The sequence below is a fragment of the Cynara cardunculus genome (genome assembly GCF_001531365.2).
Source record: "Cynara cardunculus var. scolymus isolate 2C chromosome LG 13, CcrdV1, whole genome shotgun sequence".
In the NCBI taxonomy this organism is placed as follows: domain Eukaryota; kingdom Viridiplantae; phylum Streptophyta; class Magnoliopsida; order Asterales; family Asteraceae; genus Cynara; species Cynara cardunculus.
The window spans coordinates 570,489-595,122 of NC_037540.1; the positions used below are offsets into that span (position 1 = coordinate 570,489).

The 24,634-nt window shown below is 36.2% G+C and overlaps 3 protein-coding genes and 1 pseudogene across 14 annotated transcripts; 1 reads left to right on the plus strand and 3 right to left on the minus strand.

Moving 5' to 3' along the window:
• The first annotated feature begins 581 nt into the window (after positions 1–581).
• LOC112524491 (adenylate kinase 4-like) lies at positions 582–4,021 on the plus strand. The gene is made up of 6 exons (XM_025134334.1): positions 582–792; positions 1,454–1,599; positions 1,955–2,074; positions 2,253–2,420; positions 3,107–3,196; positions 3,765–4,021. Exons 1-6 carry the CDS (start codon positions 684–686, stop codon positions 3,864–3,866), a joined length of 735 nt encoding a protein of 244 aa, XP_024990102.1. The 5' UTR covers positions 582–683; the 3' UTR covers positions 3,867–4,021.
• Positions 4,016–7,448, minus strand: LOC112524489 (4-coumarate--CoA ligase-like 9). Its single transcript, XM_025134332.1, has 6 exons — positions 6,426–7,448; positions 5,743–5,932; positions 5,061–5,206; positions 4,915–4,982; positions 4,727–4,829; positions 4,016–4,293 (listed from the first exon to the last, which is right to left on the minus strand). Exons 1-6 carry the CDS (start codon positions 7,446–7,448, stop codon positions 4,168–4,170), a joined length of 1,656 nt encoding a protein of 551 aa, XP_024990100.1. The 3' UTR covers positions 4,016–4,167.
• Positions 7,449–8,616: 1,168 nt separating this feature from the next.
• LOC112524490 lies at positions 8,617–13,223 on the minus strand (annotated as a pseudogene).
• Positions 13,224–15,233: 2,010 nt separating this feature from the next.
• Positions 15,234–23,977, minus strand: LOC112524487 (cyclin-dependent kinase G-2-like). Of its 12 annotated transcripts, none has more exons than XR_003070403.1 (10): positions 21,775–23,977; positions 21,242–21,377; positions 21,011–21,099; positions 20,703–20,814; positions 20,486–20,592; positions 20,209–20,382; positions 20,071–20,137; positions 19,798–19,877; positions 18,825–18,903; positions 15,234–16,028 (listed from the first exon to the last, which is right to left on the minus strand). XR_003070403.1 is itself a non-coding variant. In XM_025134330.1 (8 exons), the coding sequence occupies exons 1-8, from the start codon at positions 23,553–23,555 to the stop codon at positions 20,283–20,285; spliced, it is 1,968 nt and encodes a 655-aa protein (XP_024990098.1). In that variant the 5' UTR covers positions 23,556–23,977; the 3' UTR covers positions 19,897–20,282. The 12 variants fall into 12 exon arrangements, 6 of the variants coding, with proteins under 6 accessions (XP_024990098.1, XP_024990094.1, XP_024990095.1 ...); XR_003070401.1 differs by having other exon boundaries at positions 15,234–15,716; positions 15,812–16,028; positions 20,052–20,382; XR_003070400.1 differs by having other exon boundaries at positions 19,798–19,875; positions 20,071–20,382.
• Between the last annotated feature and the right edge of the window lie 657 nt (positions 23,978–24,634).

The window sequence follows — 24,634 nt, forward strand, 5'->3', positions numbered from 1 at the left end:
ACCAGTTATGGTTTTCATCTAAAAACAAGGCCCGGTCCAGGACTAGTTATAGGCCCAGTCTCTGACCGACCCAAAAATGTACTTTTATATGTGATTTTTGAATGTATTTATGGTTTTCTAAGTGTATTTGATTGAAAATCAAATTACAAATTTACAATCAAACATATTTTTTTAGTGTATTTGATTGAAAACCAATTATAAAATTATAATAAAACGTAATTTTTAAGTGTATTTGATTGAAAATTAATTATAAAACTACAATAAACGTAATTTTAAATGTATTTGATTGAACTAATTAGATTTTTTAAAGTATATAAGAATAAACATTAAAGTATTTTTTAAAATTTATAAAAAAAACCGGTCCAGATTGTTACTGTTTTAGGACCGGTTTTTGGCCATTTCCACAAAATAATATTTTTTTTTCTACTCAAATATTTTGGGTTAGTTTATTTCGGTTTTAAGGCCCATTTGTGTATAGTGGTAGTTGTAAAAGCCCAACCCGGCCCATTTCAGGAGTCAAACCTCAACAACTTGTTCGTCTTCTTCTTCTTCCTCTTTTTCTCAGGCCCTCCACTGTGTGTGTGTGTGTTGGAGTATTTTATTCGGTGGTGGGTACACCTACCGCCCCTATATATAACGACCGTTATTCCATCAGGAAACTCAACCACCTCTCAACTACGACAATGGCGACCACTACCTCTTTGGAAGATGTTCCTTCACTCGACATGATGACCGAGCTTCTTCGCCGATTCAAGTGTTCATCTAAGCCCGACAAACGTCTCATTCTTATCGGTACATTTTACACATCTTCTTTTAGATTCCTTTTTTATTTTTAGGGTTTGTTTTTGGGATCTGTAAATGGTTCCATGAATTGGGTTATTATTATGTAGTTTTGAGTATAATTGTTCTATATCCCCAAATTCTAAGCTTGAATTGCGTTCTAGCTTCCATCTCCATTTTTTAAATTTTGTTTAATTCTTACCTTGGCAAGTTTTGGGGTATAATATTTCATTGCTCTGATAGCGGTTCTTGGTGGATTTTTGTTTTTGAGATCTGTCGAAATATAAAGACTACACTTTGACTTTTTGATCTGAGATATGCTAATTCTCTAACTTCAAAATTGATGTCAATTTTAAGTATAATTAGTTACAAAGAAAAGGTTAAGAGTTGATATGTGGCTCAAATAGTATCATTTTGGCATTCAATTTACTTTGAGATTTAGATTCTTTCAGAAATATGTTAATTTCTAGCCTTGCCAAGTTTATGATGTGGTTCATTTTTGATGTTTCTTGAAGATGGGTTTTGTTTTTGAGATATGTGAATGTTGTTATCAATTTGATTCTGTTCAAATTTAGGTGCTTTTAGGAGTTGAGTTATAAGAAAGCCTTTTTAAGATCTGTATTGCCTTCCATGTGTTTGATAAATTGCTTATGAGAAAAGGAATAAATGTTAGGTCCTCCTGGATCGGGAAAAGGCACTCAATCCCCAATCATTAAGGATGAATACTGCCTATGTCACTTAGCTACGGGCGACATGCTGCGAGCCGCTGTTGCAGCCAAAACTCCACTCGGGATTAAAGCTAAGGAAACCATGGAGAAGGTGGGTAATGCATTGTTCTTTACGGGTTGAGTTGACATATTTCTTTCAAATGATCGACTTTTTCAGCCATCTTATTGGTTCTCATTGCAAATTTCCCATCTCTATCCGTCTTGTGAACTTACGGGGATAAACTCTACAGTTTACACGAATAGCAATCTTGGACGAAACTTGTGCTCTGACCGTTTCTGTCCAAAAGGGATCGCAATTCACTCGCAAATGTAGTGTTTTTATTGCATTTCACATAGATAATGAATTGTTTTCAGTGAGAAGCCAAATACAATGGTTTTGGACTTTTGGGAAGCTATGCATTCTACTTCTTTTTTCAGTTTATGGTTTTTTCTGTTTGTTTTTATAGGGGGAATTGGTGTCTGATGACCTTGTGGTTGGGATAATTGATGAAGCAATGAAGAAGCCATCGTGTCAAAAAGGGTTCATTCTTGATGGTTTTCCTAGGACAGTTGCCCAGGCGGAGAAGGTATGCTGTCTCCTTCCATTAAGTCACACGGAAGTGGTCATTGGCTCAATGGCATCCGGTAAATCCTGGCCTCCCTGGAGGTTAAGGGTTTTAAACCTCACTTGCCGTATATAAATATTATTATGTACTTGAATACTTCTAAAGAAGTTACGAGTATCCCTTGATCCATTTTGTACAGCTTGATGAGATGCTTCAAAAACAAGGAACTAAGATTGATAAGGTGCTCGATTTTGCAATTGATGACTCCATATTAGAAGAAAGAATTACTGGTCGTTGGATTCACGCTTCAAGTGGAAGAACCTACCACACAAAGTTTGCACCTCCAAAGGTTCACGGAATTGATGATGTAAGCAAATAATACATATATTCAGGTTTTTCTTTTTGTTTTGCTTGCTATTCAGTTGGTCTTTTGTTCGTCTTACTTTTTCACTCATTTCACAAGCCGGGGGCCTTCCTAAAAACTGCTGCTCTGCCCTTTGGGGTAGAGGGCATATCTGCATATATATATATATATATATATATATATATATATATATATATACATACACATATAGAGAGAGAGAGAGGGTTGGGTTCACATGACACCAGCCTGTTTTTTGCTGTGAAGGTTCGGCTTCTTTTTACCCTTACAACGTTTTGCTGTAAAGTTTCAAGTGTAAAAAAGTGATTTCACATGTCTCACGAAAACAAGCTGGTCTCACGTGATCCCAAGTCTATATATATATATATATATATATATATATATATATCCTATCTCTCCGAGACCCTCCGGGTGGGATATAATGGCCTCATATGGTTTGATTTGTTTTTCTATTGCCAAATATGCATATAAATGGTATATTCAACATTTATTTGCACGAAGGCTCATCTTTTAGTATAAACTTTCGGCTTATTTGGCGAGTATACCATTTTGGAGAATATGAACTTGAATTAGGCCGTGAATTATGAGGTTCCTTAGTATCATTATTACTGTGTGTTTGCAAGTAACTTGCGGGTTTGACTCATGCCTACATCATATTCCTATTCTTGAAGGTTACGGGAGAACCTTTAATGCAACGGAAAGATGATACCGCGGAAGTTCTCAAGTCAAGACTGCAGGCTTTTCACAAGCAAACTGAACCAGTAAATGCTCTTCATCTTTAATGTTTTCTTTCATTATCTTTACTTCTCTATGGTAATCCTAAAGTATCTCACAACCTCCTTGATGCCATGTTTTTCCAATTAGATATTTAGCATTTCCCTTTAGATCATTTTACATTGTCATCTTGCTTATCGCCAAATATGACTAGATTGCCAGCCAACAATTAGTTTTTCGGCTGTGATTTTATTTACCAAAAGATAGCAGCTTAATGGGAGAGAGGATGATTTTTTTTTTCATTCTACCAATCAGATTGTTTGAAATTAAATGTTTAGGAGAGTGAAACAATATTTTTTTGAGTTGTATTGAAAATATTAATAATATAATTAATTGTGTATGTTTTTTTGGAGAAGTTGTTGGAGATGCTCTAAGATTCTAGGGGGCCTTTACGTAGAAAGTCAAGTTTTTTGCAAGTCTGCCCCTTCCAGTTATAAAACAAAAACTTCCACAATGAATACAGATGGATGAATCTAAAAAACAGTTTTATCCATATAGAACTTAATGGAAAACCAACCAAATAGTTCTTTGACCGGTTTTATATGTGAACTGCAGGTTATAGACTACTACAGAAACAAGGGTGTCGTTGCAAAGCTTCCTGCAGAGAAACCCCCGAAGGAGGTGACCGTTGAGGTTCAGAAAGTTCTATCAGAGTAACGGAACGTTCTTCTCCGTTTTCTTGTTTGTTACTTTGCATGTTGTATTTAATCCGATACATTATCGGATCGGCTTATATTGTCGAAGAACTCCCCCTTTTGCTACAATTTCCATGAGGAGCATCTCATTGAGTTGCTGACAACATAGAATAAAAACTCTTTGATGATTTTACATCAATCAATCTTTTTATCATTAATTCAAATACACAACTTCATCATCAAATATGTAAAATTACTGTCATAACCCAGAGCATATCACATTCTGGTTGTGTAGTTATAATCAGACATTTTGGAGAGTTAAGCTATAGCTTAGAAGTGAGATCTGAAAGAGCCAGCTTGATCAACTCCTTCCTCAGTACCTTTCCTGGAGCGTTCTTTGGAATTGAATTCACGAACCGAACTCTTCTCAGTTTCTTGTATGGTGCAACCTGAAAACACCCGTCGGTTAATTAAGGACTTGGTTCAAGTAATAACACCAAGGGGTCGTTTACGAAACAATTACCAGCGATGATAAGGACGAAGAGTCTTATCCGGTAAGCACTTACCGGGTGAATTGTTGCTTTTGATACCCATTTTGATGGGCAACAATTTTACCTGATAAGGTATGTGAAAGTGTTGACTTCTATCGGTAAGCACTTACCAGGTAAGCATTTAGGTAAACGACCCTTAAATATCATGAGAAGAGTAGGTTTAAGGGAAAGTCTGAAGAAATTCTATTTGAAGATGCATATGTGAGCTTATGTTATAAATCATTCGTATATAAACCTTTTTTTTTTTTTTTTTTACCTTTTCACGATATTTAACATTCTTATTTGAACCTTCTACGGATTAAGAGATAGAACAAATGAAAAGTGAAAGTACCTGTTTTGCAACATAATCTTTGACTTGAGCTTCATCAATGGTGGTTCCTCTTCTTCTAACCACAAAACCCATGGGTACTTCTCCTGCCTCCTCATCTGGATACCTACAACCAAAATCCCCATTTCTACACATCAAATCTTTACTCTTTTCTCTGTTTGAGTTCATCAAGGGGATCAAGAAATGCATACGGAATCACGGCCGCTTCAGTAATGTCGGGATGCAAATGCAAAATGTGTTCCAATTCGGCTGGCGGTACCTACATTAATAGACCATTAACAATGTCTAAAGAAAAACGGACTTTTGGGTTGGGTTCATAACATGACAATTAATATACCTGATAACCTCTATATTTGATTAACTCCTTTAACCGATCCACGACAAATAAGAAACCTTCGTTATCAAAGTAACAAAGATCGCCGGTTCTCAACCATCCATCCGACTCCACCATTGTATCCATAACTTCTTCGTCGTCAACATACCCTTATTTCAAAAAATTACTATTTTTATCAATGATTTTAATCGACAATGGTTGGAATTCAAGTGATATCACAAAATAACACTCATACTTAATAGCAAAATATTCTGAATGTACAAAAAAACGGAACCTTCATAGTGTTAAAGGTTCGGTGTTATTTATGTGGTCTCAAAAAAAACAATATGATCTCACATAATCTCAAGTCTAGAAGACAAATCATATAAAAGCTAGAAACCTTGTATGAACATGGCATTGTTTATTCAATATTGTTTCCCAGATGAAATATCAAGAATGTTGTGTGTGGAAAAAACAGAAAAATACGTTTATACATGAAACACACGTTCATAATCACATAAAAAATAAAACATGTGAAAACAATATGAATTATAGTTTAAAATCAAACTAAGTAGTTGGTTTTGGTTGATTTTCACCGGTTTCACAAGTCTTGTTTCATTTATGAAACAATACAAAAAATAATGAAACTGGTTTTCACAGCTTATGACTTTTAGATGGTTTCTATATGATTTGTAGTATATTTTACCTTTCATAACGAATGGACCTCTGACCCATAGTTCACCCGGGTTCATTGGAGCCAAACCAACACCGGTATTCGGATCAACTATCTTTGCTTCGCAATGGGCTATGAGCCGCCCAACGGTGCCTACTATTGTGCTTTCATATGGACCTACAACTCTCGAGACGCCACCTGTAGTTTCGGTCATTCCATACGCCTAACAAACATTAATAATGGCTCTATAGTGTTAGTTCATTTATCAACCATTCGAATTTGTAAAAAAAATCGAATCTAAATTTTCAAGCAAAGTGGCAAACCGGTCATTTACGGGTTAAAACACGACAGTTTTAAAAACAAGTCAGATTGGTCATTGGTTGGTTTTGACCCATTGGGTCAAATTTCAATAAAACCAAATCATACCAAACAAATCCAGAATGTCAAACCAAGAAAAGGGTTTTTGGCCTAGCGGTATGTGAGTCTTTAGTCTCTTAGAAGGTCAAAGGTTCAACTCCCACCAAACGTGAAAAAGGTGTGTGAGTTTATTTATTCTATTTGTCGTATATAAATATTATATACTTCAAACTTTTTAGCCATTTTTTCATTTGAATTCCCGCTTTAGTCGAATCTATGCATTTACATAAACTCGATTTTTAGATTAAAGAAAAAAGGTATTTTTAGGTAAAGCACGTGACTATAGTAGAATGTCATGCCTGCAACAATGACACATTTGGAAATCGTTTCTTGAATCTATCGATAACAGGGACCGTAAGTGGCGCTCCGCCACAGAGGACGGATTCTATAGACTTCCAATTGATTCCGTCAACCAAATCGCCATTTTTTCCGTCCACCAAAGCCACAACCACCGGCGGCGCCACCGCCAGATTAGTAACGCTAAACTCCTCAATCGACCTCAACATTAACCGCAGATCGAACCTCCTCATCGACACCATGCTTTCCCCAAACGCGACCAACCTGAGTAATAAACCGAAGCCGTAAATATGAAATAACGGCACCGTGGAGAGGTACACCGCCGGAGATAACCTCGCTCGACGTCCGTCGATTGCACCGGCAATCATTGAAATCAAATTCCTGTGCGTTAATTTCACTCCCTTGATCTTCCCCGTAGTCCCTGACGAGTACAAAATCGCCGCCGTATCGGACTGAGAAACTTCAGTTTTAGGTCTACCTCCATTCGGTTCATCTCTCATCATCGATTCAAATTCATTCGATCCAATCATCACAACCGGATTGGTAAATCCGACTTCTAACAGCTTCTGAGCCGATTCCGCCGTCGCGAACGCCACCGCCGGTTTACAGAGGCGGATCTGACGAGAAACTTCTAGAACCGAGCTAACAGGATTTGAAGGCGAAACCGCCACACCGATGGATAAGAGTGAAAGGTAGAGAATGGGGAGAAGAGATGAATTAGGAGAAATAACGAAAGCACAATCTCCATGGGAGAGAGACAATGGCGGTTGGCGGAGGGAGACGGAGAGGTTTCGGACAAGCAGTTGGAGGTCGGAGTAAAGGATTCGGCGGCGAGTGGTGGCGTCAATGAACGATGCAATTGGTGTGACGGTGGTTTGGAGATGCGAGAAGATGAAATCGGTTATAGAGAAAGGGGAAGAGAGTGGAGGTAGAGGAGATGGAGGTCTAAGGGAATGGTAGATACGAGTTTTAGAGCAAAAACCGTTTTGGAGATTGATTGACGAAGGAGAATCGGAAGTCGCCATTTTCGTTTTAATGTGAAGCTTTTCAAGTTGCAGAGTGAATTAGTGAGTGGTCGAGAGAGAGAGAGAGAGAGACAAATGGAGAATCTTATAAGCAAACGGGACGTATGATCCTTTCTTTTTTGGTACGAAAATGACAAAATAATCATTTTCTAAATCAATTTTATTTTTTCCGTTATCGAACGCTTATTGGTAAGATTTTAGTCAACGAAAACGACATCGTATGCAACAAGTTACCTGGTAACTACTAATCGTGATAAGAGTCATCGCCTTTGTTTACCGAGTAAAATTCGGTTTTCATCTTGTTTTTACTGGATAAGATTTTTGGTCCTTACAAATATTCATCCGATAAGGTAATGTGACTTGATAAGTTTTTTTTTTTTAAGTATATAATATTTGTATACGACAAAATAGAACAAATAAAATCATACACCCTCCTCATCTTTGGTGAGATTTGAATCATTGACCTCCTAGAAGGCCAATGACTCACATACCAGATAAATGTTTAATAATCGGTCTTTACTGAAGATACAACTAAACAATGAATTTTTTGATCCAAGTCAACGACTTATTAAAGAAATGCAGGGTGTGATTTACTAATTTTCAAAAGTCAAACCCAATTTGTTAAAACTAGAAATCACAAGGATGTAAAATGTAATTCACTTTTATTACTATATTTAGTATTTTAATTTTTGAATTAAAATAGTAGTGGAGTATACTATAATACAAAGAATATCCATGTTTTTAATGAAATAATTGAGATTAGTTTTAATAAATATCCAAATTGGTCGTTATTAACAATGGATTGTTTTTGTCAAAATTAAGATTTACTATCTTTTATAAGTATCATGTAAAATCGATTGGTTTAACCTTGTGCTCCAAATGTTAAAAGTGTCTGAAGGTCCTAAGCTCGAATCCAATGAGAAATAAAAATCTCTTTGTGGCCACAGAGGTTAAAATACGGTGACTTCGTGCTACACGCGAAACGGGTGATCGTTCTGGCATTAGTCGGCTCACGTAGCGGGTTAGATATACAGGTTAATAAAAAAATTATCAAGTACTAATTAAGGAAATCATAATATCAAAGTAAGAAACATTGTTTGTTTTCTTACGTTTTATGAGTTATATAAATTTTACCTTTTATGGGACACAAGAAGATTGTATGAATGAACTATAGCTTAGAAGTAAGATATGAGAGGGCCAGTTTGATCAACTCTTTCCTCAGTATTTTTCCTGGAGCATTTTTCGGAATTGAATCCACGAATCAGACTCTTCTTAGTTTCTTATACGGTGCAACCTAGACATGGCCAGCTTCGGTTAAAGAAACGAGATCGGTTACAATAGGGCCAATCATGTTAAGTTGAGTTGTTTTTTTAGAGCTAAGAGTTATCTACACACATCGTATGGTAATAATACTTTTACTTTTAATTGCATTTTACTTTTACTTTCATTTAGGATTGTCAATTGCAATTGTCGCAAGTCATGTCGGTATCACTTTCCAATTTCTTTTATTTTAATAATTTAAATAAACTAAGTTTTTATATAAAACATATATTTTAAATAAAATATAAATACAATTATAATAAATATGTTTAATTAATATAGTTAAATTAATTTAAACATTAAATTTTATCATCACCTAAAATTAAAATTATATGTATTAAAACAATATAATATTGGTAAAATTACATATAATCTAATCTAATACGTGTGATTAATGTAATTTTTTTTATTGAAGAGATTTGGAGCCGATTTGAAGAATGAGAAAATAATGATTAACGTAATTTTTTTTTTCTATATATAGTTTTTTTAATTCAATAAAAGTTGTGTTTTAATTTAATTTAATAAAGTATATATATTAAATTAAAACAATGAATTATAAAATAAATAAAAAGATTATAATATACTATTATATTATGTATTTATTAAAAAATTGAATAAAAATAAAAAGTATATTTCGTGTATTTATTAAAAGATAATTAGAATGTATATGATAATTTATAAAGTATTCAATAAATGTTGCAGTGGTCCTAGTGGAAACCACTTTTGAAAGTGTGATAGTTATAAAAGCTGACGTGACATAATTAAAAGCATAAATGAACTACAAGGACGTGGATGATTTAAATAGTTCAAACCAAATCTACCTAAATATTTGCAATAGTATATACTTAGGGAGGTGTTTGATATTGCTTATAAAAATAACTTATTGACTTATTCCGGTGTGACACCGGTAATAAGCACTTTCGAGTGTTTGGATAAACAACTTATACTAGTACCAAACCGGTAACAAGAGGTTTTTGAAGAAGTTAAATCATTCTAACTTATAATAAGTTAATGAAAACTTTTATTGGAAACCATAAGTTGTTTCAAATAAAAGAAAACCTATTGGTACTTCCCCTGCCTCCTCATCTGGAAACCTACAACCAAAATCACCATTTTTACATATCAAAATCTTTAGTTTTTTATGTTTCGTGTTCGTTAGGGGGATCGAGAAATGCATACGGAATCACCGCTGCTTCAATAATGTCGGGATGCAAATGCAAAATGTGTTCCAATTCGACTGGTGGTACCTATTGACGAAGATCTAATAGTAATACACCATTCACGAGTAACGTACCTGATAACGTTTGAAACGAGTAGTTACGTACCTGATAACCTTTATATTTGATCAATTCTTTTAACCGATCCACCACAAATAAGAAACCTTCATTATCAAAGTAACAAAGATCGCTGGTTTTCAACCATCCATTCGAGTCCACCGTTGTATCCGTAACTTCTTTATCATCAACATACCCTAATCACAATAATTTAAATGGCAACAATTTTACTTTTATCGATGATTTTGATCAACAAGATTATTTTTATCGTAAAATAAAAGTATTCTCGTTTGAACCTCTGTCAATATATATATATATATATATCTTTTACCTTTCATAACGAATGGACCTCTGATCCATAGTTCACCTGGGTTCCCAGGAGCCAAACCAACCCCGGTTTCGGGATTAATTATCTTTGCTTCACAATGGGATACGAGTCGCCCTACGCTGCCGATCTTTGTGTTCTCATATGGGCCTATAACTCATGAGACTCCGCCGGTTGTCTCGGTCAATCCATACGACTGACAAACATTAACCGTTAGATACCAAAAAATACCATATAATTTGCAACGATTAGTGATCGACACTATTTCATATCGACTATCGTTCTTTTGAGTGAACTTTTGGTTCACATGACTCCTATGAAACTTGAAGAATTGGAATAGCCAAATTTACTTGACCAAATTTCATTCGATTGTTTAGTTTGCATATGAAATGGAATTCAATTATTCACGTTACTCAATTCGGTTTACTACCATTTTCCAAATATAATAATATATACATGATCAACACTCATTACCATTGTTGTCGATGTAATAATAATTAATATTATCATTATATTATATTATATTTAATCAAGCGAGAAAATAAAAGCAATTCGTAAAAACTTGTTTTCGTCATTTATTATTGTTTCATTCTAGTACTGAAACGCTATGTTGCGGACCAAAATATGTTCATTTCAATTCTTTTAAAACATTTCATTTCAATTAATATCAACTAAAATACCAAATGCATGGTCAAACTTCATTGAATTTCATAAGGGTCCTTTCAGATTCCATTTCTTAATATGGATTCTAATTTTACCATATTTCGTTCTAAACCAGACGCATGGTCAAATTCCATTAAATTTAAGGGTACCTACTGAGGTCGGAGCATCACAAAAGAAAAAAATTAGACGTCTTGAAGGTACACCCGCTTGATTTTAAGTGTGACCTGAAATATTTATAAAAAAAAACCAAGTTTCTAACATGAATCTAGACTTTGTGGGAGTGGTCTGAGTTGGCTAAGTTAAATCTCTCTATATAAGATGTTTTGAGTCAAATGCTTATTTACAGCAGATATTTATTTTTTCTGGTTTAAAACTGGAAACTCGATAACTTATGTTGTTACTGTAATCATGTCTAAGTGGTTTTTCCTCGTTGTGATTTCTTTCTCGTGAATTTCCACTTCTTTCTTTGAGAGAACGACTTTCTCCCTTTCCATCCTAAATCGCTTTCACAATCCCCTAAAGCAAATTTGTTTTTAGTTATTGATTTGATATTGTTACTGGAAATCCTAGATGCACATTTAATTTTGATTTACATACAAAACATCTTATTTAATGACGGGAGTTCTATATGTATAAAGAAACGAAATGGAAAACCGACACAAAAACAGAGGTTAGTCAATATCAAATACTAAAAATTCAAAATTTTATGAAATCAACCAAAAAACAAAAAAAAAAAATTACTTGTAACAGTGGAATTCGACATAATTGACTTTCCCTTAGGTCAAAACATGTCGAATTTTCTCTTCGATCAAACCCATGACTTTGCGGACCTCTGATCCACCTTAAAGATATATCTGTTGAAGAAGATTTCTAAATCCAGCACTAATTGAATCCCATTCCAATTACTTTAAACCCCAATTCTTTCGATGGATTTCAATTTTAATAGATTTTATTCTGCCAACCAAACACGGGGTCATTCAATATTGGACATAAAACTTCAATTAATTTTTTTTTAATATACAAATAGCATTTTAAATAAACATTTTCTACGTTCAAATTGATCTTCTAACCATTTCTCTCATGTGTTTATCCAAATGTCACTACTTTCGTAATATACACGTCCGCAATATTAGCTAAAAGGCAAAAAAAAATCAACCCAAATGTGTAATTTCGTAATATAAATGGTCTCTTGAACTTGTTGATCACGGCAACCGTAAGCGGCGCTCCACCGCTACTAACGGTTTCCAGAGAACTCCAGTTACTTCCTTCTACCAAATCATCATTGTTTCCGTCCACCAAAGCCACCACCACCGGCGGCGCCACCGCTAGATGACTAACGCTGAACTCCTCAATCGATCTCAGCATCAATCGCAGATCGAACTTTGCTATCGACACGATACTCACCCCAAACGCCACCATCCTAAGGCATAACGTGAAGCCATAGATATGGAAATACGGCACCGTGCAGAGATATACCTCCCGAGACAACGTTGTTTGACGTCCGGAAACTGCTCCGGCGATCGCTGAAATCAAATTCCTGTGAGTCAATTTCACTCCCTTCACCTTCCCCGTCCTTCCCCGTAGTCCCCGAGGAATACAAAATCGCCGCCGTATCATACTGCCAAATTTCAATTTTAGATCACCTCCATTCGATTGACCATCTCTCATCATCGATTCAAACTCACTCGATCCAATTAACACAACCGGATTACTAGATCCGGCTTCTAACAGCTTCTGAATCGATTCCACAGTCGCGAAAGCGACCACCGGTTTACTGAGTTCGATTTGGCGGGAAATCTCTTGAACGGAGCTAACAGGATTTGAAGGCGAAACAACAACACCAATGGAGAAGAGTGAAAGGTAGAGAATCGGAAGATGAGATGAATTAGGGGAAATAACGAAAGCACAATCTCCATGGGAGAGAGACAATGGCGGTTGGCGGAGGGAGAAGGAGAGGTTGCGGACAAGAAGTTGGAGGTCGGAATGTAGGATCCGGCGGCGGGTGGTGGCGTCAATGAGCGATGCAGTTGGTGTGACGGTGGTTTGGAGAAGCGAGAAGATGAAACCAGTTACGGAGAAAGGGGAAGATTGTGAAGGTAGAGGATATGGAGGTCTAAGGCTATGGTAGATATAAGTTTTAGAGCAAAAACCATTGTTTGGATTGACTGATGAATAAGGATCGGAAATCGCCATTATCGCCGGAAAATCTGAGAGCTCCGGCGAGGTGCGATCGATTAATTACCCGTCAAAATCAAAGAAATAAGTGAATAACCATCAATCTGTGAGCAGTTTTGGAATCAACATTTGCCACACAAAAGAGGAAAAAAAAAAAGAACGATTTTGACTGCTATCAGTTTCAAAGAATTCACCATTTTCTTTTTCTTTTTCGTTTTCAATAAAAAAAAAATCAGTGGAGTGAAAATCAAGAGTGTCAAAAGCCCATAATGACTAATGAGTCTTTCAAAGTGATAGAGCGACTTATTGTGGATCTGCTGAACCCATTTTTGGAAGTATGTATGAATGCTGAACCCATTTTTGGAAGTATGTATGAAAGGTGTATCGGTTAAATTTTAAAGGGTATTTTAGGATATTTAAGAAGCATCAACCATAAAATCTGAAAAAGGGTCTCCATAACAATCAAAAAACAGGAAAAAAAACTTCTAAAAAAACACATTGGACGACTTTTTAACCTTTGTTTCACACTAAATGTACATAAGCTCGACAACCTAGATCTGATACATGTGTGTGTTCCACACAATTTGTGTTATATGTAAGAAAATTGGCATGGTGTGTTCTCTGGTAGTTTTTTTCCCGAAGGGTGTCATAGACCATCCTGACAAATTGAAATTGCAAAAATTAACTCTAATAAAATCAGTGGCCACAACTATTTTTTGGTAGTTTCTGATTTGTTATATTGAGGGCATGAGATGTCTTTCGAAACCGATTGTGTGAAAACTATTTCGGTTTACGTAATTGGAACGACATAAGAAACTAGAGTCCTTGAAGATTACTAAACGATCCTCATGGATGGATGGGAAATTATTGTTTATGAAATACAGTCGTAGTTTACATTCCAAGACATTATAAATGTGATTTTAAACCCATAGAGGGTCATCTTTTTGGTATAAATTTTTTTATTGTAAATTCAATAATTCTAAATTAAAACCTTAAATATGATTATTTTACAAACCCTAAATTTTAAAATTTATATAAGCTCGTTAGACCATCTCCAACAAATTTTTCAAAACTAAGATCATCATGGATGACAAGCACACAAGAATGACTTGATCAAGTCCCAAGACAAAAACGTCCCCCGAGGTCATCCTTTTGCACCATCCGGCAATGAAATCGAGAGATGATACGAGAATACCTTAATCGATTGATGGAGACTGGTACACGCAACAATTCAAGTTGCTTCTTCTCCAAAATAAAATATTAAACTTCAGACTCTCGAAAATAATAATGCAATCAACTCCAACAAAATCTCTATTCTTAAGCTTACAACATCAATTATATTACTAAAAATATTTCATCCATCTAATAAAATATTCTCTCTCTCTAAACATATATATTCAAAAAATTTCTTGATTAAAAACAAATCTCTCTCTCTCTTTCCTCATTTTAAGAAAGTTTTGAGGAAGCAGTTGGAACAAAAACATGTCTAAAACTCCTAAATCTTTATTTTAAAATAAAACAAATTGTATGAAAAAATAACGTACTTTAACTTGATTCTTATTTTGGATAATGTACTTACAAAACTTTCATTTTAAAATCTAAGATGTAAAGTTCATTTAAATACCCGAATAACCAGTTGAAGCACTAACCAGTTATCATGTTGATGTAGCAAGTTATATGGTATCCAACTTAATATCATTTGCTAACATAGTTAGTGACATAGATTTTTTAGTCTAAAACTAGTCTTCACCCTGTTACCCGGATACTTAAAAATCAAGTTAGAAGTACATTATTTTTTCCATGCAATTTGCTATTTAAAATACTCTTAAATTGTATCTTACTGCCAATTAGTATTTAATGTTTCAAAAAAAAAAAGATATATCCCTACTTACACCAAACCTATGGATTGCCTTTTTCGCCTCTTTTGCCATCAATGTGCCTATGGTACCAGTTCATATTTGGTTACCCGAAGCTCATGTAGAGGCACCTACGGCGGGATCCATCATTTTCTTTTAAAATTGGGAACCTACGGATTTTTAAGATTTTCAATACCCATGTTTCCTTAAGCGACACTTTGTTTCACTCCTTTCAGTTATACTTCAAGCGCGATTGCTATAATATATACTTAAAGTAAGAATCAGCCATCGATCCTACCATTTCCTAACAACCTGTATAATATCAAAACATGAACCAACTCAATCTTGTAGAATACAGACACAGCATTCATATTTGGATGTCAATTACATATTTTGTGACGCAACCAACGATATTTCTGTCCATAAAAAACAAATACGATCGAATGAAATAGACGATGAACAAACAAGGAAACTGCACAAAGTTTGATGAACCGTGTGGTTCTTTAAGGGTTCGGCAAAACCAGATCTCTGTTTTCATCCTGACCCATGATAATAGCCAAAGATCACAAAAATCAAAATGGCTACACATGTATGAGTAGATCCAAAACCAATGCTTTTTTTCCCAGAATGCGTTGCTATCGACCAATAAGGAGCACTAACCGAGAAACAGTACATTGATAACGGTGGGTAAGGGATAGCAAGAGAGCAAAAACACAATAAAAATCAAACTAGAGAGACGGGTACCAAAACCTGGAGCTCAGCGAAGGAGAAAAGGTACTCGAACCCACCACAACCAGGGGAAAGTAAAGCGTCATGCTTGATGAGTCGGCAAAAGTGCAATGGCAGAAACGCTTGGCATAATTGAAAAGATTAATGGCAGGCTTCGCAAGGCTATATATAATAGATTCAAATACAAAATGGTTAAAACCACATGCCTGCCTCGGTTTCTTTTATATAAGAATCCTGCCTGTTCCATGAATAACTTGGGGGATAAGTGGAGAGATCAACTCATAAACACACGAATATCTTGATGATTCTTGCACAAACAGCATCAAAATGAACCTAAGGGGATGTTTACCAAACTCTTACCGGGTAAGCGCTTAGCGGCAAGAGTATCCACCCTCACGTACCTTACAGGGTAAGGTTCTCGGCCATCAAAATGGATTGGCGGCAAGTGTCTTTTACCCAGTAAACACTTACCGGGTAGGCGTTCAGCAACGAGAGTCCCCACCCTCACTTACCTAATCAGGTAAGGTTCTAGACCATCAAAACGGGTTGATGGTAAGCATTTTTTACCCGATAAACGCTTACCCGATAGGCACTTAGTGACAAGAGTCACCACCCTCACTTACCTTATCGGGTAACATTTTGGGCCATCAAAATAGATTGTTGGCAAGTCTTTTACCTAGTAAGCGCTTACTGGGTAAAAGCCTTTTCCTCACCAGGTAAGACTCGGTCCTTGCCATGCCCACTCGGTAAGGTAAGGTAAGTACAGCCGGTAAGAGCCGACTGATGAAATAAGTACAGCCGGTAAGCGTTTGGTAAATGACCCCTCAGTAATACCATGCATCTAACGGATGAAATAAGTATTATCAACTTTTATCAAGAATAAAACACCACATCTTAAAAATCTCAAATTCGAGGAACAGAAGAGAGAACTGCAGACTTCTTCGCCTATAGGAGAAACCCAACACTTAAGCCTCAGTCTTACAAATGAGGATTAGGAGGGGAATAAGTTTGAATAGCTATTAGCTAGGATGCCAGGACACTATAAAGAAATAATCAGGATAACAATATCCCATGACAAATCGAAATTTCGAGTTCATTTAGAAAAGAAGATATAAAAGAAAATACAACTGCAAGTTTTCTAGCTGGTTTCATTGGTACTAGCAGGTGTTGCTTCTTCTCCAGCTACGTTAATGCATTAAATATATTACCAAAATACAGAGACAAGTCTTGATGTCTCAAACAAGCAGAATAGCATAACATGACTAAATCCAAAATGGGTTCACGGATCACTGTGAATAAGGTGTTACTAAGAGTATTTCCAACAGTTTCTCCATAATTTCTTCAAAATAGAGGGCGAGATGATAAAATCTCCAAAGATTTACATTCAACCCCCACAGTTTCTTTATTTTGAAATTGCAGTCGCCACTGTGATTTGAAATAGCGGCTATCTCGATGGTATAGATCCCAAAAATGGCGTTCATATAATAATTAGTATTATATATAATTTAGTCAAAAGTCCATCCAGTAGTTATTGAAATTGCATATTAATTTGTATGTTTCAGCAGCTAAATATGCCCTAATAATTAAATCCCCAAAAGCTCAAAATATCGTAGAGAAACCTTGGAACTCAGAAGTCATGAACTTCATAAATCTTAAACCTAAACCTAAAAGAGCTCGAGGCTGCAAATAAAAGATCCCCACAATTTGAGCCCAAGTAAAAAATCAAGCACAAAAAAGATAGCAGAATTACAACGCCATTGCAACTGAAATTTGCGGCACCGGTATACTCCCAACGACCGCGAACCGCCATACCATCACTACCACTATAGCGGCACAACTAACAGCATAGGTTAATAACCCAACAAATTTTCAGACACACTTCTTATAAAATAATAATTTTATGTTCTCTCTTCTCGCTTCTCCAAAATAAATAGAAAACAATTCATGCATCATCTCTCTCATCCAAAATTTTGTAGATACCTTCTCTCACCTCCAAATATGGAGAACTTTTTCTCCTCTCATTTTTTTCTCCATTTTGGAGATTCGGTTGGATAAGAGAAGGCAAGAAAAACTTTAAAATCTCTATTTTCTCCATTTTGGAGATGCTCGAAATAGTCAGAGTAATAATCACAACCACACGTGACCCATCTAACGTCTTAACATGCCATTTGATAGATAACCACAATGGAACTTTATACATAAAATTATGCTGTACCCTATATAATAAAAATCCTAGGGTCCTCAAGTGACAACATAGTTCTAGATTCAATAGGGCAAGAAGTGTAGACCTCAACTGTAATATGTACCCCAAGAGACTTCGACGTTGACTTTAGTCTTATTGCTCATGTTGAATTATATAAATATTAGATTGATTATCCCCCATTTCATATACCATAAAAAACCTTAATCTATTAACCATAACCAATTCATTTTTTTATGGGCTCGATGACAATGACTGTATAAAAGCTGGATCCATTTGAAAAAAAAACTTGTTTATTATATAGTTTGAAAGGGCCAGTGTAAATTTTCCAAATTGTAAAAATACCAGGGAAAGGCGGTAATGAAGAGACTTTGCAACCTAAGAATCAATTGCCAAAAAGCTATGAGTAGCAACCATATATCAATCGAAAAACGTTGCAACAGATATATTGCTGTATGTCAACCTTAGACATATGTCATATTAAACTAGGAAAACATCTCCCGCATAGAGGATCAACAGACAAGTTTCCTTTAAAATCTAACCCCTTCATAGATTTCCCCTAATTAAGGCAGACCAATCACCCATGCTTCAGATACAAGGATGAATAATGAGTTCCCAAAATAAAAGTGCTCGGCTCAGAAAGATAAAGGAACTTCAATATAACAGACATATTTTCCTTTGATTAAGATAAACATAAACCAATGTTTCAGGCACAAGGAGGAATAATGAGTTCTTAATAATGGAAGTAAAGAAACCTTTAATATGGTAGAGAATTAATGTTTGAAGTATAGAAATGGGAAGTTACAATGATGAGGCTTAAGGGACAAAGAATACCTGAAGAACGGAAAATACACGAAAAATTTAAAAGTTCCAAACTGCATAGGGTGACCTCCACAACCTGCTTGCTTTCATACTGCAGTCACATTTGCAGATAGATGTCATAGAAATACAGGGAAAAAAACCTTCAATCTTCCGCACCATAAAAGTTCAAAAGCATACAACAAATCGATAAAGCAGATCTGTGATACATTTACATCATTCATTGATAAACCATAATACTAATTTCTTATCAAGTACACGTTTGACCATGACACTAAATTCTTCATAGAGGCATGTGATCAATAATCAGGAATACGAAGCGGGCAGAGTTTAGATATTCACAAATTGTACATGAGATGCAAACATCTGATTTTCCCTACTAATTGAATTTCTGAAGAAAGATCAAATCTTAACCCCCTCAAAGACCGCCTACAGAAGAGGCCACATCAACAAAGGAAGACACCATCAAAATCGTGAAAATAATGAATCCTGAAGATTAGTAGATGTGCAAGGAGTTTAAAACACTCAAAGATTGTACAAGCAAGTGAGTGAGCTTCTTTTTATATGCAGAAGCACTAAAGAAGGCAATACAAGTGCGACAAGACGCCCATCGTCTCAAGAGTCCAACCCCATCAAATACAATTACAAATTCACTACCAAATGATGGGATTAAACATACATGCTAAGCTCAAAATAAAAGCCGGCTTGGCTTCTGAAGATAAAAGGACTATAATTTTCCCCAAAAATGTACACCACCCAGGTAGTAGAAAAATACTCGAAAACAGTAGCCAACACCAAATTTTGAAACTCATTTGCCGCTTCTCAAGCAAGAATATGTGTTGGCAAGAGGCAACAGTGAGGCAGAAGGTATGTCCATACAGCAAAATTATAGTGTGCCGATATCACACTGGAAGTGGGTAGAGTTCAACATAGATGGAAAGGAAAACAGTGATCCTTTACAGCACTCCATGTTATTAGGACATATTACCTTGAAATTGCACATTTTCTGAAAAAATACTCCGTCAATGAAAAGCTAAGAACTCCACCTCCATGCTACACCAACCACCTCTTGCAAACACAATACGAAGATTAAGAATAGATAAAATACAATATAAGAAAAACCCCATACTTGTATGGCCTTAAATCCAATTCCATAAATTGTTTACAGTGAGCCAACTAAAAATATGTTACATACAAGTTCCAAAAGAACCTTCCACTAAAAAGTAAGGCCATTGGCCAGACCTTGTACAAAGAAGTCAACCTGTTATGCATAGAGTTGAGAGCAAGCAGAAGACATCTCATCTCCCCACCCAGATGATAAAGGGTGCCTGCTAAAAAACAGCATGGATGATCATCTCAAAACCAATGTTACCATTTCCATCAGTACATGGGCCCTCACCTCGACAATGTCACTTTGTGGGTACAGCATAAAAACAAAATCAGAGATAACAAAGTTCTGCCACACCCATCATCCTAGCCAAATAAACCACCTGTCCCAAATTCAGCTTGCTGCAGCTCCTTTCGACGCTGCTCCTCTAAAGGATCAGGACTTTTCATTACCCTCCGTGTACGCCTGAAGTATGGAAACAGGTGACCAAAAAACAAATCCCTTCTTAAAATTCCAGAACATGAGGCTCAATTATACATCAACTTTCTGAAATCTACAGTAAAAATACCTGTCCTGGGCATGCTGAGCAGGGAATGTGGGCATAAAATCTTTAGACTTCGGAAGAGGCACTTCACGGAACCACTCATGGTTGAGAGCTTCTTCAGCAGTTATACGCTGCATGTATTCCGGAATTCCTTTTAGTAAATCGAATAATCAACATGTCATGATGACAAATAGCAATAAAGCTTTATAACCACATATGGTCATTCGATTACAAAACAAACCTTCTTAGGGTCATAGGTTATAAGTTTGTTCAGCAAATCAAACCCAGCATCAGACAAAACAGGTGATCCAGTGAAAGATGTCGCCGGGAATTTTCTCCGCAATAAATTATACCTGAGAAAAATACAAAGTGGTCCATAAAACTAAAGAGTATTTAAAAAATAACTTAATCTGTCACCAACGGAAGCTAGAAAGCCAGACCAGAAAATCACCCAAAGCTGGACGCCTGGGAAAACAGTGACAAAAATAAGAAAATATGAACACTGAATTTGACATAAGATATACTCAATTCAAGAAAGTGGCCACTTACTGATGCTTGACGAAGTTCACCTTGACTCCTGGAAGTTTAGAGTACCCAGGCCAAATAGTCTCATTTGGAGTGCCAAGGGTTTTAAATATCTGCAATGATAAGAGTCACCAAAGACTGTCAAGGCAGAAGTAATAAGAACGTACAATAAAATAGATCTGTGCTACTATCAGGAAAAAAGTTTGTGCCGACATTCTATAAATATGAATCACAAGCTGTATACTGTCAAGTTACCTTGTCAAGCTGATCAAACTCTGTTTTCCCATTGAACAGTGGTTGCTTAGATAACAGTTCAGCCATGATACAACCCAACGACCACATATCAATTGCAGTAGAATATTCTTTTGCTCCCAGCAGAAGTTCCGGTGCCCTGTGAAAGTGTTAAACACCAATTAAGATCTTAGCAGCAAACATGGGAGATAGGACCAACCACCTCAAATGATTATTACAAAAACCATGCCAGCATATCATGCACTGTTACATCAGGATATGCCAAATATCAATTATACCATCTAATTCAGAACACGAAATAGCGAAGACTTTTTGTACAAATGTGATCATGAAAATTGCAATAAAAACAGAAAAGCAAATACATCTTGGTATAAAAGCATTAGTCAAAATCCATCAGAATACATACCAATCCGTATAGTTTCAAAACATGAAAATGTTTCATGAAGATGGTAAGGAATGGTACAATAATGGAGTAACATAGACAAATTGGCATTTATCCTAAAGAGGTGAAAAATTACCCATGTACTGCTGCTCACCTGTACCAAAGAGTCACCACCAAATGAGTGTATGGTTTTAGAGGACTCCCATATTGACGAGCCAATCCAAAATCACAAATCTTCAACTCACCACGATTATTCAAAAGCAAATTTGAAGTTTTCAAATCTCGGTGAAGAACCCAATTGTCATGGAGGTATTTTGTTCCCTCCAATAGCTGGAGCATAAGACATTTAACTTCACTCTGACTGAAAGGTTGTTTCATCGTCTCCATCAATGCCTTAAGATCATGTTCCATGTATTCCATTACCATAAAAATGCTGTCAAGATTGCTCCCAACTACCACTTCCTTCACATCCACAATGGATGGGTGATGAAACGAAAGAAGAATATTTATTTCCCTTAGAGAAGTCAAAGGAAATCCTTCTCTTTCTTTCTCCATCTTGACCTTTTTTAAAGCAACAATTTCTCCTGTTTTTTTATCTTTGGCCCTATAAACAACACCATAAGTGCCTTCATCTATCTTGTTCAATCTCTCAAACTCGTCAACACTTCTACAACCTTGCAGCATATTAAAACATCTTTGAGGAGGGCCAGCAGGCTCTGGTGTACCTGGAGAGCCATCTCCATTCTCTGAATCAGATTCTGATAGGCTTAGACTAGCACCATCTTTTTTGTGTTCATTGTCGATCTCCATGTAGTCCTTCCTTCCTAAATCATTGTCAGGAAAATCCTCCACACTTGAAGACCTAACACGGTAACCACCTTCATTGGAATCAGATGATCGTCCTCTAATTACTTCAGTACCTTCTTGATGATGCTCCTCAACCTCTGGACTGGATGACTGCTTCTGTAATCTAATCTCAACCGACCCAGTCCTCTGCTGGATCCTGTTATCACCTGAGGCATCAGAAAGTTCACCTTCATCAGCTGGAGAATTGGCATCATTTGCCCACCGAGAGGATCTTATAGTCCGTGTGGGCAGATAATCGACGTCTTCTGGTTGTACTACATCCTGAATGTACACAGCATGCTCTTCCTGGGCAGGAGAAGAAGATAAGCCTACATGTTCTTCCTGGACAGGGGAAGAAGATAGACCAACATGGGTTTCAAATCCAGAAGAATCATGCTTCCCAATATCAATTGGAGTATTACCTGGAGACTGATGTGCACTATGAAGCTTGTTGCTTTCTACAGGGAAATTTTGTACAACAGCTGCAGGAACAAAGTTAGGTGATCGACGGTGAGATTTAGGCACTGGAGGTGGAGGAGGTAGAGTAGTATTTGCTGGGGAAGATCTAGTCATAGATGAATTACCAGCTTCCTTGTCATCTCTATCCCAAACAATAGGTGAGAACTTCCTCTTCTTGCTATATAAAGAAGACTGGGAACTGTTATCCATCTTAGAACCCTCATTGCTCTTACCATGTATTTCTGAATCAACAGCTTCATCAGACCCACTCTCACTAGACAGCTCCCCAGGTTCTCGATCTCCCACTCTGAGGTGATAATCACCGTGCCTTGAATCTCCACCTTCACCACTTCCTCCTGAATAACTCCTGCTAGAAGCAGAACGATAACCCCCACCGTTCACCAACTCCCTTTCTTTAATGTCCTTCTGCCTAAGCCTACCCCCGCCTCTGCTATCACGGGCCCGATTCTTACCCCTCTCATAAGCCCCGTTACCACCATTTCTTACACGGTCATATTCCCCTTTAGAATAAGAAAATTCCCTCTTAGACACATCTAAATCAGATTCACGCTCCCTAAATTCATTATCACGGTACCCTCCATGTCTTCCTGCCGCCATATACTTGTTCATATGCAAAATAAAACCAAAATTCACCCCTCTAAACCCTAACACTAGAAACTTAAATATCCCCAAGCTTTTTACTTTTTTGAAACGAACACGGAACTATACGTAATTCTAGGTCAACAGGAACAGATCGGAAAACAATAATACACAGATCGAACAAATACGATAAAAATCAATGCATAATCGAATCAAGTACCTCAACTTTACCAATTTGAATCAATTATGAAACCCTAGAAATGGAAAAATATGATTAAAAAGGAGGGAAATAACAAACGAAACCTAGAAGCTTCTACCCATCCAGTAGTTCGTTTCCTTGTGTCTCGTGTGAGAGATAGAGTTTACAATATCGTAAGGCGCTTACCGGCGGCACCGTCTGTTGTACAATTGGCGGCGGGGCTCGGTGGTTCTACAGAGATTTGAGATAGTAAAAAAAAGATATGAAAACCTTCGAAGATATTGATGACGACGTAGAATGGGATCCCTCCTGTATACGCGTAAAATGCCCAAAAGATTTTTTTAAATTATTTTTCACTTTTCCCCCTTATGTTTCATTTTTTCCAATTTATATCCCTCTCGAATTCTATTATTCACCAAATGCCTTTTTCCATTTCATTTATAAGGTTTAAAATTTCTCTATTAGGGTAGATTCACATGAGACCGTGTGGTAATAGGGGTCTCATGAAAACAGTCAGGTCTTATATGATATCAAATTTATATATTTTTGGGTTGTTTGTTTATTTCTTAATAGTTTTATTAAGAGGCAGTCTCTGAATTTTTAAGAAGTGAATCTTATTTGGCTAAAAAAAAAAAAATTGTCTCTTAATGGTTCCAAAACCCTCTGAATGATTTTATATCATGAGCCTCCCTTAACCATTAAGCGTCCTAATTTCATTGTAAACAATTACCAAACAATTATATTTCATTTTGCAATATATCATGAGAGTCTCTTAATCATTTTCCATCAAACCATTCAGCAACTTCCAAACAACCTCTTAATTAATATGCTCAAAATACCGATCAACCCAACCCAAAGAAACCAAAAAAATCTAAACTTTAAATTACCCGACACATAGTTGATACAAAAT